This window comes from Camellia sinensis, chromosome 14, assembly GCF_055761805.1.
Source record: "Camellia sinensis isolate YWXY chromosome 14, ASM5576180v1, whole genome shotgun sequence".
Lineage (NCBI taxonomy): Eukaryota > Viridiplantae > Streptophyta > Magnoliopsida > Ericales > Theaceae > Camellia > Camellia sinensis.
Window position 1 is genome coordinate 127,273,766 of NC_138974.1, and position 19,769 is coordinate 127,293,534.

The window sequence follows — 19,769 nt, forward strand, 5'->3', positions numbered from 1 at the left end:
AATAAATGCATGATACACAGCCGGGCATAACAACACACAGTCAATAAGCTGAATACACGCTGTCCTCAAACACTGATTATTATCCCTGTATCACTGTCCCCTAAAGCAGAATCTGATATCCGCAGATAACTAATTCTCAAATACTGACTGATGCCCGCAGGCCTGATACTGACAATACTGAACTGATGTCCGCAGGCCTGATACCCAAACTCATGTACTGAACTGATGCCCGCAGGCCTGATACTGACAATACTGAACTGATGCCCGCAGGCCTGATGCCCGAACTCATATACTGATACATGCATTCCTGTAGAGACGCACTCTAAAGCACATAACAGATAAGTGAGAGCCAAAACACCCCTATGTTGGGGTAGGGTTTCCCTGTCCTATTTTGTCAGGAACTAGGGTTTCACTACGCACAGAGCGGTTTCAAACAACCTATAAACGGGTAAGCAACCTGTCCTAGTTTGGAAAGGTCACTATGGATCCGAATATGTACTAGGTCGAATGGTCAAAGAGGGTGCCCCGGTAAAATCGGGGTTTGTGTTCCCATACTGGCAGAGCCCACAACCGGTCAGCCTTATGGTCATGCCTTGACAAGACAAGCCTCCGGCAAACCGTTCAGGAATAGCAGATGGCAAACACGGTGTCCTAGGCGCACCAATGCAAATGCAATGCAAAGAAACACACAAGTGTAGTAAAAAACAGATATCATGAGTTCGAGTCAAGTTCTCTAAATCCCCAGCGGAGTCGCCAGAAACTGTAGACATCCCCGAACGCCCCCGGGAGGAACGAGCTCCCGTTCCGTTCATATTGGGGTCACTACAGCTCAAGACTCTCCAAATTTGTGACGGTTCTAAGTCTGAACCAAAGAGTCCAAATCCGGCAAATCGTTTTGAGAAAAAACAGATTTTTAGAAAAGAAGTGCCAAACATGGACTGCTTTGCCAGATACAGAGTCGCCACCTAAATGTTTTTTAATGGGAAATTTAGGAAACCCTGACTCGGTGCCAAAGGCCACGTGTCCGTCATCACCAAAGTTGCCTCGGCTCGGGAACTTGGGTACGATTGGGGAAGGTCACTTTGTGAGCACCCCCGCTTGCCCGATCAAAGATCGGCCTCTACTAACCGTGATATCTATTTTTGAAAACTTTGTGTGTTCTTATTCCGGTTATTAGCCTAGGTTACTATGTGATGCACACAGCATATAAGTATAGACTGGGTCACCCGAATTGGAACAAAACATTTCATGCTTGTTTATTTGAAAGATGGTTTGCTACTCGCAAGTAGGCTTAAAATGCAGATTTTGCCACCCTCGGGTGGGCTTAGAAAAGATGGTTTTGCCACTATCTAGTGGGCTTAAAAACTCACAGTCAATGATTTGTTCCAATCCAAACAACCTAACCTTCACCCACAGGCAATCAGGCAGTTATATCACATAAGCATTTAGCCTCATGGCAAGCATGCTATCATGGCAGTCACTCACACACATGCAAGGATGCTAAAGCATAAAAACTCACCGAGTACTCCAAGCCAAAAAATAGAGACTACATTAAAATCATGTATGATCCTAAGTATACAGAAATGCCTAATGCAACATATGCAAAAATGCAAACTATAGCAGGCTCGGCTATTCTAAACATGGCGTATGGGATGCTACAGCTAACATGTATTCAATTTGGAATTGAAATACAAATGCAGTTAGTATGATGCGCCGAGCCTGGTGCATGCAAGACAGATGAATGAATGCAAACATGCTATCATACTGTATGCTAATTAAAACATGCCCTAATCTAGCCATCATAAGCGGATAAATAAAAGGGAGAAAGACGTGGGGTTGGAAGACATACAACACACACACGCACACTTATTACAGCATTGCCCTCGCGCAGAGGGTCCGAATAAATAATACAGTCCTAAATGAAAGAATAGTACAGTCCAAATATTACAGTCCAAATAATGTACAAATTCCTAATTAATTAACAAATTAACTAAGAAAGTTGTAAAACTGGCATGCAAGCCAGGGACTGCCTTGCTTCTGATGAATGATGCATGTCTGGGCTGCCTTGCGCGGAAATCCACTGGGATGCCCCAATTAGCCTCTGTTTTGTGATTTTTCTTGGAAAGCGCGCCAAACTCCGGAAGTTTGCTGATTCTTCATTTGCTGCAACAGAGAGCAGGAAAGGGGCATAGCAATGTATTTTCACAGATATATGCATGCCTCGATCCTCGTGCCACCAATCACGCATATCGAGGCATGATGGCCGAGGAGTCGAATTGCACAATTCAATGTAGGATGAATGCACATGAAAACACAACAAAACCTAACTCCATCATGGATGATCCAGAGTGTCGGCGACTGGGGAATTGAGACACATTCCGTCACACGGAGTACGAAATGCACCTCGCTTCCCGTGCCCGGGCTAACTCCTATCCCGAACACGATGCAATATGCATGACATGCATGAATGCAACTAAGATACAGCCTAGCATGCACAGTGTTATGAAAATGAGATGCCTCGAAATGCGTGCACACGGGCACGTAAACCGAGAAAATGACAGAATGCGATCTAAGATACAACCTAGTATGCACTATGCTGTAAAAATGAGATGCCTCGAAATGCATGCACACGGGCACGCAAACCGAGAAAATGACATACGCAATGCAAATGACAGAGAAATATGATATGGGCTTACACTAACATGAGAGAGCCTCAGCCACACTCACATAAGAGGCCGATTGATGAAAATAAAGTGTCTCGAAATGCGTGCACACAGGCACGCAAACCGAGAAAATGACATACGCAATGCAAATGACATGGAAATATGATAGGGGCTTACACTAACATGAGAGAGCCTCAGCCACGCTCACATAAGAGGCCGATGGATGAAAATGAAGTGCCTTGAAATGCGTGCACACGGGCACGCAAACCGAAAAAATGACATACGCAATGCAAATGACATGGAAATATGATAGGGGCTTACACTAACATGAGAGAGCCTCAACCACGCTCACATAAGAGGCCGATGGATGAAAATGAAGTACCTCGAAATGCGTGCCCGTGTGCACGCATTTCGAGACACTTCATTTTCATCCATCGGCCTCTTATGTGAGTGTGGCTGAGGCTCTCTCATGTTAGTGTAAGTCCATGTTGCATTCTATATGCCATTTTAGCCATATTGCATTGCGTATGCCATTGCCTCGGTTTGCGTGCCCGTGTGCACGCATTTCGAGGCATTTCATTTTCATCCATCGGCCTCTTATGTGAGCGTGGCTGAGGCTCTCTCATGTTAGTGTAAGCCCCTATCATATTTCCATGTCATTTGTATTGCGTATGTCATTTTCTCGGTTTGCGTGCCCGTGTGCACGCATTTCGAGGCACTTCGTTTTCATCCATCGGCCTCTTATGTGAGTGTGGCTGAGGCTTTCTCATGTTAGTGTAAGCCCATATCATATTTCTCTGTCATTTGCATTGCGTATGTCATTTTCTCGGTTTGCGTGCCCGTGTGCATGCATTTCGAGGCATCTCATTTTTACAGCATAGTGCATACTAGGTTGTATCTTAGATCGCATTCTGTCATTTTCTCAGTTTGCGTGCCCGTGTGCACGCATTTTGAGGCATCTCATTTTCATAACACTGTGCATGCTAGGCTGTATCTTAGTTGCATTCATGCATGTCATGCATATTGCATCGTGTTCGGGATAGGAGTTAGCCCGGGCACAGGAAGCGAGGTGCATTTCGTACTCCGTGTGACGGAATGTGTCTCAATTCCCCAGTCGCCGACACTCCGGATCATCCATGATGGAGTTAGGTTTTGTTGTGTTTTCATGTGCATTCATCCTACATTGAATTGTGCAATTCGACTCATCGGCCATCATGCCTCGATATGCGTGATTAGTGGCACGAGGATCGAGACATGCATATATCTGTGAAAATACATTGTTATGTCCCTTTCCTGCTCTCTGTTGCAGCAAATGAAGAATCAGCAAACTTCCGGAGTTTGGCGCGCTTTCCAAGAAAAATCACAAAACAGAGGCTAATTGGGGCATCCCAGTGGATTTTCGCGCAAGGCAGCCCAGACATGCATCATTCATCAGAAGTAAGGCAGTCCCTGGCTTGCATGCCAGTTTTACAGCTTTCTTAGTTAATTTGTTAATTAATTAGGAATTTGTACATTATTTGGACTGTAATATTTGGACTGTACTATTCTTTCATTTAGGACTGTATTATTTATTCGGACCCTCTGCGCGAGGGCAATGCTGTAATAAGTGTGCGTGTGTGTGTTGTATGTCTTCCAACCCCACGTCTTTCTCCCTTTTATTTATCCGCTTATGATGGCTAGATTAGGGCATGTTTTAATTAGCATACAGTATGATAGCATGTTTGCATTCATTCATCTGTCTTGCATGCACCGGGCTCGGCGCATCATACTAACTGCATTTGTATTTCAATTCCAAATTGAATACATGTTAGCTGTAGCATCCCATATGCCATGTTTAGAATAGCCGAGCCTGCTATAGTTTGCATTTTTGCATATGTTGCATTAGGCATTTCTGTATACTTAGAATCATACATGATTTCTAATGTAGTCTCTATTTTTTGGCTTGGAGTACTCGGTGAGTTTTTATGCTTTAGCATCCTTGCATGTGTGTGAGTGACTGCCATGATAGCATGCTTGCCATGAGGCTAAATGCTTATGTGATATAACTGCCTGATTGCCTGTGGGTGAAGGTTAGGTTGTTTGGATTGGAACAAATCATTGACTGTGAGTTTTTAAGCCCACTAGATAGTGGCAAAACCATCTTTCCTAAGCCCACCCGAGGGTGGCAAAATCTGCATTTTAAGCCTACTTGCGAGTAGCAAACCATCTTTCAAATAAACAAGCATGAAATGTTTTGTTCCAATTCGGGCGACCCAGTCTATACTTATATGCTGTGTGCATCACATAGTAACCTAGGCTAATAACCGGAATAAGAACACACAAAGTTTTCAAAAATAGATATTACGGTTAGTAGAGGCCGATCTTTGATCGGGCAAGCGGGGGTGCTCACGAAGTGACCTTCCCCAATCGTACCTAAGTTCCCGAGCCGAGGCAACTTTGGTGATGACGGACACGTGGCCTTTGGCACCGAGTCAGGGTTTCCTAAATTTCCCATTAAAAAACATTTAGGTGGTGACTCTGTATCTGGCAAAGCAGTCCATGTTTGGCACTTCTTTTCTAAAAATCTGTTTTTTCTCAAAACGATTTGCCGGATTTGGACTATTTGGTTCAGACTTAGAACCGTCACAAATTTGGAGAGTCTTGAGCTGTAGTGACCCCAATATGAATGGAACGGGAGCTCGTTCCTCCCGAGGGCGTTCGGGGACGTCTACACTAGGATGTCGGGACTTGGTGACCTTTGATTGACACCTTTGACATTAGGGTGACGATTGTGCTACTGACAGGGTGACCTTTGATTGACACGCGAATGGTGACCAATTGATTGCCGAGACTTGGTAATCTTTGATTGACATGTGAATGGTGACACCAATTGATTGAAGCTTGGTGGTTGAGCCAAACTCTGACGGGAACAATCTCAAGGGAAGGTTTTTTTTCTCCCCTTTACGAGCTACACACACGGAAGGGATTTATTTTTTCAATAAGCACTAGACAACTATGGACTCAAACCTGAGCATTACACTTGCTAAAATAATACCTTATCTACTAAGATCTATTCACTTTTTCAACAATAAAATCTATTCTTTAATTGAATTATTTTTCTTATAAAAAATTATTATAAATACTTTTCAGACTAATTGATTGCCGTACGGTAATGAAGTTTTGAATACAGAAATAAAACCCATTTCAATGACATGATAAGTGCTGCATCAACAAATAAGAAAAGTTTGTAAAATTTATTTATTTTTATAGCATGATTATAATATTTGATTTATTTATTTGATTACTATGGAAAGAGGTTCCAGTTTTTGGCCAGGCCAAAAGAAAGGGTGTGGAAAATAAAATCATTGTAGTAGAAGAAAAAGAAAATATTTTAGCCATGCCAGCATGGGAATCCTGGCTCCACCATCACTTATGTGATGCAAATTAACAATAAATTGGCAAAAAATTAAAATTAAAATTGAATGTGGACAATGATCTCATAGTATTTTTTTTGTTACAAGATTCATGTTAGATCAAAATCTAGATTCTATGTACTTTCACTTTTGTTCTTCTACATGATATGATCAAGATTTCAATGTAGATATTCATTTCATAAGAGAATGGATAGGGTTAGAACTCAAATTACAAGAGTAAAGAAAGAGCTTGTGACAAGAACACCAATCTGTCTTATTGATGGCGTCATTTTAAATTTTTAAAAAATAAAAAATAAAAATCTATGATAAATCTTTTTGAGAAGCCAAGTTAGTAACGGGTCCTCGGTAAGATTCTTTTTAAGTCGGAAAGTAGATTATTTTTTTGAATGTAACAAAAAAATAAATTTGACATTAAAATTAGAATTTGATAAGAAAGAAATACAATAATGTAAGAGTAAAGAAATATAGTTAACTAAGAACATGTAGATACCCTTTGGTGGACTAAATTTTTTGTAATTAAAAAAAGATGAATTACACTAACACTCCCTCTAGTTTGGGACATGTGTCACTTTGGTCCTTAACTTTTCAATTGTAATATATTTGACCTTTAATTTTGAATTGCGTTCCAAATAAGGACAATTGAAGATACCATTAATCAATTTTAAGGGAAAAATCATAAATTTGATAAAATACAAACTAGTTTACCAAAAATAAATATCAAAAAACTATTTTTAAAGTTTTAAAAATCATTTATACCCACCAAAGATAAAATTCTATCAAATTGATAAATCTTTTACATATTTATTTATTTATTTATTTATTTTTACCAAATTAATTTTTACTATGTATTTAGATGATGATCATGTAATGGATGATTGTTTTTATTTTCATTAAATTAGTTTCTATTTTTTCAAAAGTCAAACATGGCAATTTCTTTGATATCATTATTAAACCAATCCACTAAATCAAAAAATTTAAAACTAAAAACATTTCATATATTAAATATATCGATCACACATTAAAAACCTAACAACCACCCATTATATGATCATCATCCAAACACATAATAAAAATTAATTTGGTAAAATAAATAAATACGTAAAAGATTTATCAAATTTGCATAATTTTATCTTTAGTGAATAGAAATAATTTTAAAAATTCAAAAATATTTTTTTGACATTTATATTTGTCAAATTAGTTTGTATTTTATCAAATTGTCGACTTTGCCTTTAAAACTGAACAATAGTATCTTCAATTGTCCTTGTTTGGAATAAGATTCATAATTTAAGATCAAATGTGTCACAATTAAAAAGTCATGGACTAATGTGAAGCGAGACCCAAACTATCGGGATTGTTAGTAAAAAGATTAAAAAAAGGTAAACATTTCATTGGGATGCATTGTTTATTCTTAGGGTTACTTTTAATTTAGAAAGTAAAATAATTCTAAAAATTTACTAAGACATTCGGTATCTAAAATTAGAATAGGATAATAATTACTTAATAACTACTTAATTCTTCCACAAGTTAAGTTTGAATTTGTTTTTTCAAAAAAAGTTACGTGCTCAAAAAATTGCTTAGAAATTGAATGTTTCTATTTTAAGCAAGCACATGCAATTGGAAACTGAAAATAAATTCGAACCATATATTAAATTTTTTTATTTTATATTTCTTTAATGTATTTTTTTTTTTTTTTTTTGGAAACGTTATCCATCCTATGTAAGTTGAGAAAATTATTACACATATATGGAAAAGTTTACAATTTAATTATTAATATTGATAAAGTTTACTATTAATTTGTAATTATTTTTTAACCCATCATATGTATGTTGAAAAAATCAGTACACGTATATAGAAAAGTTTTCAACTTTAATTATTAATATTGATAAAATTTATGATTAATTTGTAATTATTTTTCAACTTTTAAACTGATTTGAAAATTTTCATTTTCATTTTTTTTTTTTTTTTTTTTTTTGGGGTGATGTGTGTAAAAATTATTTATTGTTTTTAAGTGAGAAAGAATGAATGGGACAATTGAAATCATTGCAAGCATCAGTCAGCTGGAATGCAAACTGTCTTGGTAGTGGAATCTACACGTCCTTCTAAACCTAAAAAGCTTTTATAGGCATACACGTACACATAGAAATGAAAATTGATGAATGATAACAAAAATTGAATGGTTCTAATTACAAAACAGAGAAATAAGACATACGGAGGAGAAATGATCAAATCTATTATGCGTAATAAAGATGGTCAATTTAGAGCACATCTACCTAACGTTTCAAATTTGATATGGCACTTCAACAGTTATGTTTTGAAATGAAAATATCAACTTTACTCAGTGTGTCAAAAACTAATATGGCTTTTGATATCATCTATTCATGTTAATTTTGACATGAAGACCCCTTGATTCTTTTCTTTTTTTTTCTAAAGAGTTTAAATTTTAAAGATAATATAATAATAGATTTGACATATCGGGTAGCCTATGTCAAATTGACATATGTCAATTTGTCACCTAAATTTTCAAAAAAAATTGACATACTAAATTTTGAAGGTTTAAATGAAGATGCTTTTAGCTGTTCCATAACGTTGTCACACTCATTGAAATCCTAATCAAAAAATACATATACAACTTTGCAACATACCTTTACTAAATTAATAATTTTTAACTAATTACACACAGATGTAAACCCCACATTTATGTGTGACCATACTCATGTATGTAGTTGGCAAAATAAAAATAAAAATTAAAATTAGTAATTAAGTAAGAATCGCTATCATTTTTTAGAAATGTTTGACACTCTTAAAATGCCTCCATTAATTTGACCAATAATAAGATTAAAAAAATTTAATCATAAAAGACTCAGTTTTATTACCGTGTCATTGTGAGTCAATTGAAAATTTAAATTGTTAGTCTTTATAACGTTTCTCATTATTTCTATACAATAAATACTTTTAAAATTTCACTTCAAGTGCTTCGCCGACTTCACATAAGACCGGGTGAAGTATGATTGGCCTTTTACTCTATGCTTTAGGCCTCGGTCTAACAACTCGGCTCTCCACTTTCATTAAAGTTCTCTTACAATATGATTGCACAATAAATATAGGATATCTCACAACACATTCTCTGTTTTGAAAACAATGTAAAACAAAATTCTTTAGTCAACAATTCAAGAAACATCATAAGAGCTTAGAATTTTGACAAAAGGGTTCATAGAATGATATGACATAAAACATAAGACCACACTTCTTCACTACCCCTTTTAATCTTGAAAAACTTCTCTCCTACTTTTTTTTTTAATTTTTTTTTTATCGGCAAAACAGAAATGTTGTTGATGAAAGAGCAAAGTACAAGGAACAAAACAATTTACATCAATAAAGAATGACGAGTGCAAAAGTATCACGATGAGCAAAATCATCCCAAATATGTTAGCATCAAAAAACTCATCATGCCATTTGCTAACACCCCAAGTTGGTGAACAACTGACCAAAGTAACATAACAAAACACAATCAACAAGCAGAGAACAGCATAGAACTCCTCTGCAACATAAGCACAACATATTAGTTTATATAAGATCAGCACACCTCAGCTCAGCATCTACAGCCAACAGAACAACATCTATCTATTCCCTCTAGGGCTCACCCAGACTCTTAAAGGCAATTTCTCACTTGTTGAATGTTGAAGACAATAGAATCAGGGCCGGCCCTGAGATTTAGGGGGTCTAAGGCGAATTTCGGAAATGGAAACCCCTCTTACATTGGAAAAAAAAAATTCATAGATAAAACAATAAGTTATAATTTTTTTATTTGTTTGTAGCCACAAAAAAATTTACTTGCATATATAATCATTAAAATTATAAACAAAATAATTTAATGAAACAAAATTAGGACAAAAAAAAAAGGAAAAAATTATTCAATTAAAACTGATAAAGACCTAGGTAAAAAAAAAATTTAAGGCCAATATATTGTACGTATTGTTTTTCTTAGGCCCAACACTATTTTTTAGTATATATTTTCATTTTAATAAATATGGGCCAAACTACACTTATAAATAAATATAGGCTAAACCATACATGAACCCAAAAAAATATTTTAAAAATTGTCCTATAACATTTTACTAAATTTGGGATCCTATTTTTGGGCTAAAATTTTGAGGCCTAAAGCACATGCCGGCCCTGTGCGGCCCTATCTAGAATCATATGATTTTAACCAAACTTCTCTCCTACTTATCCAATTCTTGTTTATTAAGAGGACTATTAACTCCTCAACATTGTCAATAAATTTGAATTATCTGTAATACACTTTTATAATAATATATATATATATATATTAAAAATAAAAGAGTAAAATAAAAATAAATAAAAAAACATCATTTTGATGTCTGTACTCATGTGCGAATGAAGATACCAAAACAGCGCTCTTTTTAATTTAAAATTTCAATCCTTAATTTTTCAATTATTTTTAAAGTATGATGCATTATCATTCAAAATACTACAAATTATACTATAAAAAGTATACTAGAGAGAATACGAATTTGAAAACAATAGGCATAATAGCACTACTAGACATTGATATGGTGGGCTGACCATCTTCACATCAATTTCTACTTTACTTTCTAGTCATTCAATCACTAGAGAGAAAAGAAAAAAAAAATGAAGAATCTCACAAATTTTCAAATCATTTTGGATTTTTGGCAGATCCAAATCTTTGTTTGGCTTTAGTTAATGGATTACAGTACTCTGGCCCCTTAGGACCCAAAATGGGTAGAGCCACTAGAACAAATGAAGAGCCTCTACCAAATTTGCTGAGTTGAGAAGAGAAAGGTTAGAGCAAGTGGATTGGCTTCACTATAACAGAAATGACACGTTTTGCTTTGCCTGGTGTCTATTTTGACTCTTCCTATATGCAGCTAGTATACATATGACAAGTTGGGTTTAGCATGCTTTTACAATACCCAACATGACCCAACTTTTATTTTTAATTTTACAAGAAATCTCATTAAGATAAAATCACATTTGACGGACATCGTAAAGCAAACAAACACTCACAATCAACTTAAATCACTTATATCAATTAAAGTAAATGTTAAGTAAACTTCAAACATTCACAATCAACTTACATAACTTATATCAATTAAAGTAAATACAAAATCAAGTGAATTCAAACAATATAAAGATAATTATGAAGTTTGCGGAAAAATAATTTATTTTGAAAAACAATTTTTCAAAGAAATACAACTTGATTACACAATCTAAAATACCTAAATCCAAGCATTTGATAATACCTCATAAAGCGATCTGAGTGTCTCGCTTCCAAAGTGATTCACCTTGCACTTTCTTACTTTTATTTTTTGTGTATAATTTTATATAGACCTTAAAATTTTGATGGCCAATTTTTTGTATCAAATACATCTAATTTATATACACAACACATGATAGAGTTTGCATGTAGGTGGATCTCTATCTTTTAGTTGTGGGGATAAAATAAAAGATGTATCTTTTATCTTAAATATGCAGGATACAACTTATCTAATTTTTCATTAATTATCTTTTAAATAGATAATATAGAACTTCCACCAATTGCAATAATGTCCATCAACGCATTACAATTAAACCCCTAAAAGTAAAGAATTAGTGAGGCACCCTTTCTTACAATTAGTCACAAACTTCCTTCCACCACACTATATTCCACATGAGCTACTAGGTATGGACAAATTTATCACTATCAAAAAACCCTAACTCATGTAACTGAATTCTAAATTTTTCCTTTTTTTAATTAGACCCCAAAAGTATTTTTCAAAAATAGAACTTTTGTAATTATATATGTATAGAAATATTTTTATGAAAAAGTAACTGGCCGATTTTCTTTTGGTTCAATGTTAATAGGAAAAATTGCTTAAATATACTTTCTCACTTTTATCAAAGTTAAATGAATAGTTAATTAATTTATACAAGCCTCTCAGGTCAAAAGAAGAAAAGTGTATTGTAATAGAACTACCTTTTAAACTGACAGTGATCATTCTATAGGTGTTCTCAAAACCGATCTTGTTCAGTGCATGTACTTATTGCATAACACCCATCTATTTGCTTAAGGTCACTACCTCAATGATGGAGTTAATCATTCTATCATATAGCAGCAAAATAGGTGTAGGCCATAGTAGTGCGACGCCCAATCAACACCCATAGCCTAGAACATTAATTGGGTCTACAAGGCACCGAAAAATCATAACTCCTAACTTTTGGTTCATTAACCATTAGCATGTTTTTCTACAATGTTACCCAAGGGACCTTATGTTCACATCATATGTAACATTAAATATAACATTACCCATAATAATATACAAAATGCAAAATAAAATGCCAAGCAATTTTATATAATCAATTAATAAGGTCAATAAATTGGTTTTTGAGGGCACAAATGCCAACATTCTCCCACTTGCACTCAAAACCAATTACACATGTATTTAATATCATTCTCTTTTAAATAATTTCAAAAATTATTTAAAAAGGTATTTTCCCCACGATCTGATCGAAGAGCTTTGATACTTTTTCCAAGTTGCTTTTCTACTTCACTATGAAATTCCTGGAACTTTTCGAAGGATTCAGACTTATGTTTCATTAGGTACAAATAATCATACCTAGAATAATCATCTATGAATGTAATGAAATAGTAAAAACCACCTCTTGCTATGTGATTTATTGGACCTTAAACATCTGTGAGTATTAATCCCAAAGCTTCTGTGGCTCTAATTCTTTTTCCTAGAAATGGAATTTTAGTCATTTTTTCTTACAAGTAGGGCTTTCAAATTGGATAAGGCTCAATTTTCAAAAAAAATCTAAAAGCCCATCCTTGACCAATCTATTTAGACGCTCTAAATTGATATGACTAAGTATCAAGTGCCACATGTAAATTTGATTGATATCCCTTTTTCTTTTAAAGGGTAACATACCAGTGGATATATTATTCTCAACACAATTAACAGAATTATCAATAGGACTAATAAAGTAAAGATCATCTATTAAAATGCCAGAAACCACAAATTTATTATTGTGCTTAATAACAACTTTTGAAGAAAAGGAAAAACAATATCCCAACGAAATTAACTTTGAAACAAAAATTAAATTTCTATGGATGTCTGGCACAAATAGACAATCTTCTAAAACTAGAGTCCTGGTAAATGATAATTCCAAATAAAAAATTCCTACAAAAATTGCAGCAACGGTTGCACTTGTTCCCAATTTTATTAGCATTTCCCCTTCATTAAGCATTCTGGTCTCCTTGAACCCCTGCAACATATTGCAAATATGTAGGTCTCACCAGAGTCTACACACCAAGCATTAGGAGGACCAATTAATAAATTAGTTTCAATAACAAATAGATTTAGCATACCTTCTGAAGGTTTGTCCTTTTTCAATGTTGCCAAATAATGACAGCAGTTTCTCTTCCAGTGGCCAGGCTTTCCGCAATGGAAATAATTTCCTTTGCTTTTCTTTTTATCTATACCCTTTTTAAAAACACCTTGTGTTTTTCCAGAGAACTTAGAGCCCATAGATTCCTTATTAAAATTATTCTTGCCCTTAGGCTTGAATTTTCTAGGACCTTCTTTCTCACCCATCATCACAGTGGGTTGGCTCTTTTTAATAAGATCCTTTGCTGCTTGCAACATATTGAGTAGCTTTGATGGTGCAACAATCGTCATATTCATATTGTAATTCAAAATAAACTGATTATAAGAATCTGGTAAAGATGAAAGTATCGCATCAATTTTAGTTTCACCATCAATATCTGCACCCAAAGTTTCCAGTATGTTAATGAAAGATATCATTTTCAGAACATGTTCCCGTACTAGAGTACCTTCCACCATCTTGGTGGACATCAAACCTTTCATGGCAATTTGGTGTGCACTTTTGCTCTGTTCTCCAAACATTTTTTTTCAAATTAACCATTATGTTTTTTGCGGTAGGAACACCATCATGCTGCTTTTGCAACACATTAGTCATGGAGGCCAATATGTAGCATTTTGCAACATCATTCGCCTCATGCCACTTCCTAGCAGCCTCACGTTGTTCATCAGTGGCATCTGCCTTAGGAAACGTAGATGGATTAGTGGTTAGGACATGGTTAAATTTTTCAGCAGTGAGAATAATTGTTAAAATTCTTTTCCAATCCACATAGTTTGATCCAATCAAACGATTATCATCAAGACTTTTGGACAAAGAATTAAAGTTAGTCATTTTTAACTGCATATGTTAAAAATTAAAGCATGTATCAGAAGAATATAAGTACTGCATTGTATATAAATCCATAGGATGTGGGATTTTGAATCTATTATGGTAATGCTCACTAGAATTATTATTCAAACAATTTATAACCCCACAAATATAACACTTATATTTAAAACATTCATAGTGAGCATTGGAAAACCAATCATGTATGTACAAAAAAAAAAATTGAAATAAGTGAACATACCTTGAATGGGTGGGTAGCTACTACCCATCATAATATCATTTCATGTTATCATTTTTCTTTTTCTTTCAGAAAAATTAAATTTATTTATGACTCTCAAATTTTCTTTTGGCTTCCAAATCAACTCATATGACACCTTTTGGTTACTATATAGTATTTGTCTAAGTGCAAACCATTGTTTAGATACATAGCATGAACATATAAGATTATGCCTTCATTTTAGCCGACACTTCCACTAGTCACACTTATACTTTTCACAAAATAAATAAAACAAACTAATTAATTAAAACTCAACCGATCCTTTTGGTATCATTTGAATCTCAATTAATCAGAATTTTTATTGACCAACAATGGAGGGCCATAGGCATTACTTTTCTTAACATAATCCTATTTAACACTTAATTATTAAAATGGGGTACCAATAACATTTATAACTAATTTATCCCTATAAATTAGCAAATTAATTTTCATGTTATCATAAGCAACATGAAAACCCAATATATATATATATATATATATAAACAAACATGAATATGGTTACATGCCAACAACAGTAAAAATAATTTTTAGGAGAAAATCTACAAAGATTTTTATCAACTGAACAACCTCCTACTAACTATGGTATGTCTAAAGCATGATAAAACATTAATTCCACATGATAACATCTCAATGTAATTCATAAAAGAAAATATGTTAGAATATTTAATCATGGAATTAAAATTCAATAATATAAATAAATCATGTTATTTAAAATAATAATATACAACAAGTTCTAATCATTTAAAATAGCTTAACATGTTGTATACAATATTTAAATAATGTCATAACATATTTCTATAATTTCTACAATTTTCTGATATTTTCTAGAATTATAAGTGATTAATAATTACACAGAAAATCAAAAATAAATATTACAAAATCTGAAAAATACAAAAATTATACCAATAAAAAAAAATTACATAGCAGTAGTCTACTGTAAAAATTTCAAGTCCAAAATCCAAGTCATGCTCCCCCAAAAGTAATTTAACGTAAAACTATTGAATTATTCATAAATTAAAAAAAAATATTTTATTTTCTATGAAATTATGAAACTTGACCATCTTGTATAAAAATTAATTGCGAGTCCAACGGTATAAGCCAAGCTTCAATTAGAATTATAACAAATAATATAGAAGCAATTAATGTAGTTTAAATTAAACCCCAAACAAACAGGGCCTTAACAGGCCCACGCCACATCACCGCGTGGTGTAAGTGGATGACGTCATCACGCGCGTCGGTGACGTCAGCGCACTGGTCACCCCCGACTTCCTCAATGGCTTCAACCCTCACCCAAAACTAAAGTTTAAGTTTTCATTTCAACCGTACGTCGAAATTAGACTTGTAATATATCATTTTGAAGGTCTCAAAATAAAGATTTTAAATATATAATTTTCATAACATGAAAAAGAGACATGTAAAAACAACATATAATCAAAGTTACGAAAAACAAACATAAATATAATTTTTTTTTTCAAAATCCGACCATCCGATTTTTGCACAACTTTGCAAATATGCTCTATATTATATGGACTACAACATATATAAAATTCAGGATGATCAGATGTGGTACAAAAAATATCAATTTTTATACACAAATCATATCTATATATTAATGTACAAATAACATAAAAACACTGAAGTGAAAAAAATAGTAATAATAATTTTCTTTAGACTAATCCAGCAACCAAAAAAAAAAAAAAAAAATAGATTGGATGCAAACTATTCAGCAATTAATCATATCAATTACAAATTGTTGCCTTTTTTTATTTTTATTTTTATTTTTTTGGTGAAACTGTAATTATTGATATGTACATACCATCAACAATAAGCAATAATAAAATAATAATTCCATGTGAAAGTTTGTCACAGGCCATATCCACCAATAAAAACAAAATCTGTGGTGCAACCTCGTCACCGATTCAAAGTAACCTAGTTTTTTTTTTTTCCTTCTTCCTTCATTGTTTCGGTTCACTTTCTTTTGTGATTAATACAAGAAAATATAAATCATATATTCACAAGTTATATAATCAACTATTATGCAAGACAACATTGAATATTCAATATTTTTATCAAACTATGAAAAACAAAAATATAGATTCATGTAATCAAAATGGTGTGTCTCTAATACCAATGAAAGTTTGCGGAAAAATAATTTATTTTGAAAAATAATTTTTCAAAGAAATACCACTTGATTATACAATCTAAAATATCTCAATCCAAAAGTTTGATAATACCTCATAAAGCGATCCGAGTATCTCGCCTCCTAAGTGATTCACCTTGCATCCTATTACTTTTATTTTTTGTGTCTATTTTTCTATAGACCTTAAAATTCTGATGGCCAATTTTTTTGTATCAAATACATCTGATATATATACATAACACATGATAGAGTTTGCATGTAGGTGAGATCCTTAAGGATCTCTATCTTTTAGTTGTGGGGGTAAAATAAAAGATGTATCTTTTATCTTAAATATGCAGGATATAATTTATCAAATTTTTCATTAATTATCTTTTAAATCAACAATATAGAACTTCTACCAATTGCAATAATATCCATCAACACATTACAATTAAACCCCTAAAAGTAAAGAATTATAAGTGAGCACCCTTTCTCATAATTAGTCACAAACTTCCTTCCACCAAACTATATTCCACATGAGCTACTAGGTATGGACAAATTTATCACTATCAAAAAACCCTAACTCATGTAACTGAATTCTAAATTTTTCCTTTTTGTAATTGGACCCCAAAAGCATTTTTCAAAAATAGTACTTTTGTAATTATATATGTATAGAAATATTTTTATGAAAAAGTAACCGGCTGGTTTTCTTTTGGTTCAATGTTAATAGGAAAAATTGCTTGAATATACTTTCTCACTTTTATCAAAGTTAAATGAATAGTTAGTTAATTTATACAAGCCTCTCAGGTCAAAGGAAAATAAGTGTATTGTAATAGAACTACCTTTTAAACTGATAGTGATCATTCCATAAGTGTTCTCAAAACTGATTCTGTTCAGTGCATGTACTTATTGCATAACACCCACCTATTTGCTTAAGGTCACTACCTCAATGATGGAGTTAATCATTCTATCATATAGCAGCAAAGCAGGTGTAGGCCATAGTAGTATGATGCCCAATCAACACCCATAGCCTAGAACATTAATTGGGTCTACGAAGCACCGAAAAATTATAACTCCTAGCTTTTGGTTCATTAACCATTAGCATGTTTTTCTACAATATTATCCAAAGGATCTTATGTTCACATCATATGTTACATTAAATATAATATTACCCATAATAATATATAAAATGCAAAATAAAATGCCAAGCAATTTTATATAATCAATTAATAAAGTCAATAAATTAGTTTTTAAGGGCACAAATGCTAACAAATTTCAAGACCAGTAATTGATGCTATAAACACTAACAAATATACTAACTAAGAGAGAAAATGTATACATGGGTCTTACCTTTTGGCATGGGAGTAGTCATCTAAGCAATTCTAATGTTACTCTTCATTTTTCACTAGTTAAGTATGTAAAAAAATATTTTTTTTATTTTACCTAATTAATTTTTTTTATCTATGTGCTCCAACACTATAATTTATTTTATATATTTATCCACACAAATTAGTTAAAAAAAACTTGTTAGGCTCTTCAAGTGTAGCTAACCTGAAATAATCTTGTTAAAATAACTGTTGTGGTAGTCAACTCCCTGGAGAGTAAAAAAAATGATGAGATTAGTTATAATTGCTAACATGCTTCTTTTAAAGAGTCCGTTGAGCAACTTCAACATGTTGTTTGCTACTTATTGTTGGGCAGTTCAGTTAGTTTTATACACTTATTAGGATTTTAAGAGTATCTGTCTCCAACATACTAGATATATACTACCTCTTAGAACACAACTCCAACCATGATATTCATTTTTTGCTTGCTAAATGTAAAAAATACAATTTTTATTTTAGCTAATCATTTACCTAGTCATTGCTCCAACGCTACTCTCTATCTAGCTCTCTATCCAAATAATTTATGATTAATAGTGTTTTATGATATGCCACATTAGCGTTAGAGACGAATGGAAAGGAGGCAGAATATTTCTTAGAATTTGAATAGCCTTCAATAACTATTTAAATGTAAAGAGCAACAAAAGATGAAGTTAAACTAACTTAACATTTAGAGTCTTGGAGCACTATAAAATGAAAATTGCTAGTCAATTTACTTGATAAAGGTTGGTTTATAGGAATTGGCTATTTTAATAACTTTTTGACTTTTTAGTTAGAATATGAGGTGAAAAAAAATTAGTATATTTGAAGGATTTTTTATTTCTTTTACAAAAAAAAAAAGCAAAAAATGCAAAAAATAGAGAAAACGAAATATTTAAATTTTTATTTTTTTTATAGTTCTTTAATTTTTGACTTTTTATTGATTTTTTGAAGATTAGAGTTTCTCTTGGTTAAAATTTCTAATATTACCCACTTTTTTCAGCTCCTAACATTTTATCTTTATAATCCTTTCCATTTATCTTTATTGCTGATATGACATTCAAAAAAATGAATAGTGTTTAGATGAAGAGCTAAACATAAATAGTAATATTGGAGTAAAAACTTTAAAAAATATATAAACAAAATAAAATGTATAATTTATGGTAACCATTGAATATATAAAATGTCTAATAGTATTAGAAATGTTCAAGTAGATTAACCTAATAGCTAGTTATTTTGCCTCACCCCTCTTTTGTTAGTAAGAGCATTAACATCAGTCTCAACAAATTTTAAGTCAAATTATAACTCAAAATTCACTTTTACTATTTTAGCTAGTCTCCTTTTTAATACTCACTGCATCAAACTCTCTATTCTAACTCAATCTTATTAAAATATTAATTTCTTATTGTATTTGTTATTCTTTCTTTTTTTTATTAAATTTATGAGGTGTGATCCAAACAATTCTTAAAAAATACAAAAAAAAAAAAAAAAATTGCCGTTGATCGGTCGACTGGCCGATCGACCGGTTAGACTAATTTTGGCATTTTTTCTTCTTCTGCTACAGGCACTCATGGGACATCCGGTGGGATATCCGGGTGGACGACTGGTTTAAAGATTTTGGCCCAGTTTTGCTCCAGAAAATATAATAAAAAAACATATAGCGAATGAATAGTGCCTCAACAAAGATGTTGAGGTATTGTAGCAAATTTA

General features: G+C 32.9%; 1 protein-coding gene across 1 annotated transcript; it reads right to left on the reverse strand.

Annotated features, from left to right (window-relative positions):
- Positions 1-13,334: 13,334 nt before the first annotated feature.
- On the reverse strand, positions 13,335-14,308 carry LOC145807280 (uncharacterized). Its single transcript, XM_082905239.1, has 3 exons — positions 13,921-14,308; positions 13,464-13,859; positions 13,335-13,360 (listed from the first exon to the last, which is right to left on the reverse strand). The coding sequence occupies exons 1-3, from the start codon at positions 14,306-14,308 to the stop codon at positions 13,335-13,337; spliced, it is 810 nt and encodes a 269-aa protein (XP_082761365.1).
- Between the last annotated feature and the right edge of the window lie 5,461 nt (positions 14,309-19,769).

Coding starts and splice junctions, on each gene's coding strand:
- LOC145807280 (XM_082905239.1), bottom strand. CDS start 14,308: ATGACTAACTTTAATTCTTTGTCCAAAAGTCTTGATGATAATCGTTTG. Junction 13,860..13,920: donor AGATGGTGGAAGGTACTCTA/GTACGGGAACAT, acceptor CTTTGGGTGCAG/ATATTGATGGTGAAACTAAA. Junction 13,361..13,463: donor AAAGGACAAACCTTCAGAAG/GTATGCTAAATC, acceptor AATATGTTGCAG/GGGTTCAAGGAGACCAGAAT.